Below are 2410 nucleotides of genomic sequence, written 5' to 3' on the forward strand. Positions count from 1 at the left end.
TTCAGTTCTAGTTCAGTTCTAGTTCAGTTCTAGTTCAGTTCTAGTTCAGTTCTAGTTCAGTTCTAGTTCAGTTCTAGTTCTAGTTCAGTTCCAGTTCAGTTCCAGTTCAGTTCTAGTTCAGTCTCAGTTCAGCTCTGGTTCAGTTCTAGAATTTAAAAAAATTTAAACAGTTTCAGTTTGTTTTAGTTCAGTTCTAGTTTAGTTCTAGTTCAGTTCTAGTTCAGTTGTAGTTCAGTTCTAGTTCAGTTCTAGTACAGTTCTAGTTCAGTTCTAGTTCAGTTCTAGTTCAGTTCTAGTTCAGTTCTAGTTCAGTTCTAGTTCAGTTCTAGTTCTAGTTCAGTTCTAGTTCAGTTCTAGTTCAGTTCTAGTTCAGTTCTAGTTCAGTTCTAGTTTAGTTCTAGTTCAGTTCTAGTTCAGTTCTAGTTCAATTCTAGTTCAGTTCTAGTTCAGTTCTAGTTCAGTTCTAGTTCAGTTCTAGTTCAGTTCTAGTTCAGTTCTAGTTCAGTTCTAGTTCAGTTCTAGTTCAGTTCTAGTTCAGTTCTAGTTCAGTTCTAGTTCAGTTCTAGTTCAGTTCTAGTTCAGTTCTAGTTCAGTTCTAGTTCAGTTCTAGTTCAGTTCTAGTTCAGTTCTAGTTCAGTTCCAGTTCAGTTCTAGTTCAGTTCTACTTCAGATCTAGTTCAGTTCTAGTTCAGTCCCAGTTCAGCTCTGGTTCAGTTCTAGTTCAGTTCTAGTTCAGTTCTAGTTCAGTTCTAGTTCAGTTCTAGTTCAGTTCTAGTTCAGTTCTAGTTCTAGTTCAGTTCTAGTTCAGTTCTAGTTCAGTTCTAGTTCAGTTCTAGTTCAGTTCTAGTTCAGTTCTAGTTCAGTTTTAGTTCAGTCTCAGTTCAGCTCTGGTTCAGTTCTAGTTCAGTTCTAGTTCAGTTCTAGTTCAGTTCTAGTTCAGTTCTAGTTCAGTTCTAGTTCACTTCTAGTTCAGTTCTAGTTCAGTTCTAGTTCAGTTCTAGTTCAGTTCTAGTTCAGTTCTAGTTTAGTTCTACTTCAGTTCTAGTTCAGTTCTAATTCAATTCGAGTTCAGTTTTAGTTCAGTTCAAGTTTAGTTCTAGTTCGGTTCTTGTTCAGTTCTAGTTCAGTTTTTGTTCAGTTCTGGTTCAGTTCTGGTTCAGTTCTGGTTCAGTTCTAGTTCTGTGTGGAGTTCATACACGTACATAATTTTTTGGTGAAGGTTTCATTATTATCTATGGGTTTATATTTAATTATTTATAATATTTTGTTATTTAGCTATCGATGTTTGCTTTAAAATTAATTTGGAATATTCATTTCGATTTTTTTATGTAAATTTAAACAGCCCAGCTTCTTTTTGTGTAGCATTAAGCGCTTAATTTGTGTTTAATTTGTTCTCTTACCTTAAATTTATAAAAAAAAAATTAACAAACATTTATAAACTTCCACAACTTTAGATACGTGCTATGTTGGATAAATTAGTGGTTATCAAACTTAATGGTGGTCTGGGTACTTCCATGGGTTGTCATGGACCGAAAAGTGTTATTCCTGTTCGTTCGGATTTAACCTTTTTGGATTTGACTGTACAACAAATTGAGGTGAGTTATTAATAGTTTACTCAAGTACTGATAATATAGCTCATAAATAAATATTTTCTCTTTTTAGCACTTGAATAAAACCTATGATGCTAATGTGCCATTAGTTCTTATGAATTCCTTTAACACCGATGAGGATACCGAAAAGATTGTACGCAAATACAAAGGTTTCCGTGTACAAATCTATACTTTTAATCAAAGTTGTTTCCCACGCATTAGTCGCGAATCGTTCTTGCCCATTGCCAAAGATTTTAATGTTGAAAATGATATTGAAGCGTATGTATTTTCTGAAATATTCTCTTTTATGTTATGAATTTAATATTGGTTTTTTTTTTCTTTTTGTATTTTTAGCTGGTATCCCCCTGGTCACGGTGATTTCTATGATACCTTCCGTTCTTCTGGTTTGTTGAAACAATTCATTGCTGAGGGTCGTGAATATTGTTTCTTGTCCAATATTGATAACCTTGGCGCTACTGTTGATTTAAATATTTTGAACAAATTATGTGGTGAAGACCGTCCCGATAAGCCTGTTGAATTTGTTATGGAGGTTACCGATAAGACAAGAGCTGATGTTAAGGTAAATTAAAAAAATTTTACTATTGTATGATATTGTTTCTTAAATAGAAGACTTTGTTTTAAGAATAAAAAGGTCAAAGAACTGAAGGCATCTTAAGTATATATTCAGTACATTTATTAAGAAGTTTTGTAAATATAGTTTAGTTCTAGTTCAGTTCTAGTTCAGTTCTAGTTCAGTTCTAGTTCAGTTCTAGTTCAGTTCTAGTTCAGTTCTAGTTCAGTTCTAGTTCAGTTCTAGTTCA

General features: G+C 33.4%; 1 protein-coding gene across 1 annotated transcript; it reads left to right on the plus strand.

Moving 5' to 3' along the window:
- Positions 1 to 1431: 1431 nt before the first annotated feature.
- LOC111689542 (UTP--glucose-1-phosphate uridylyltransferase) lies at positions 1432 to 2193 on the plus strand. Its single transcript, XM_046955888.1, has 3 exons — positions 1432 to 1595; positions 1663 to 1868; positions 1944 to 2193. The coding sequence occupies exons 1-3, from the start codon at positions 1464 to 1466 to the stop codon at positions 2176 to 2178; spliced, it is 573 nt and encodes a 190-aa protein (XP_046811844.1). The 5' UTR covers positions 1432 to 1463; the 3' UTR covers positions 2179 to 2193.
- The last annotated feature ends 217 nt before the right edge of the window (positions 2194 to 2410 follow it).

This window comes from Lucilia cuprina, unplaced genomic scaffold, assembly GCF_022045245.1.
Source record: "Lucilia cuprina isolate Lc7/37 unplaced genomic scaffold, ASM2204524v1 Scaffold_836, whole genome shotgun sequence".
In the NCBI taxonomy this organism is placed as follows: domain Eukaryota; kingdom Metazoa; phylum Arthropoda; class Insecta; order Diptera; family Calliphoridae; genus Lucilia; species Lucilia cuprina.

What these genes read in the sequence shown, in the direction of transcription:
- LOC111689542 (XM_046955888.1), top strand. Translation starts at nt 1,464, where the DNA reads ATGTTGGATAAATTAGTGGTTATCAAACTTAATGGTGGTCTGGGTACT. An exon ending in TGACTGTACAACAAATTGAG is followed by an intron (nt 1,596 to 1,662) that starts GTGAGTTATTAA and finishes TTCTCTTTTTAG; the next exon opens with CACTTGAATAAAACCTATGA. An exon ending in GTTGAAAATGATATTGAAGC is followed by an intron (nt 1,869 to 1,943) that starts GTATGTATTTTC and finishes TTGTATTTTTAG; the next exon opens with CTGGTATCCCCCTGGTCACG.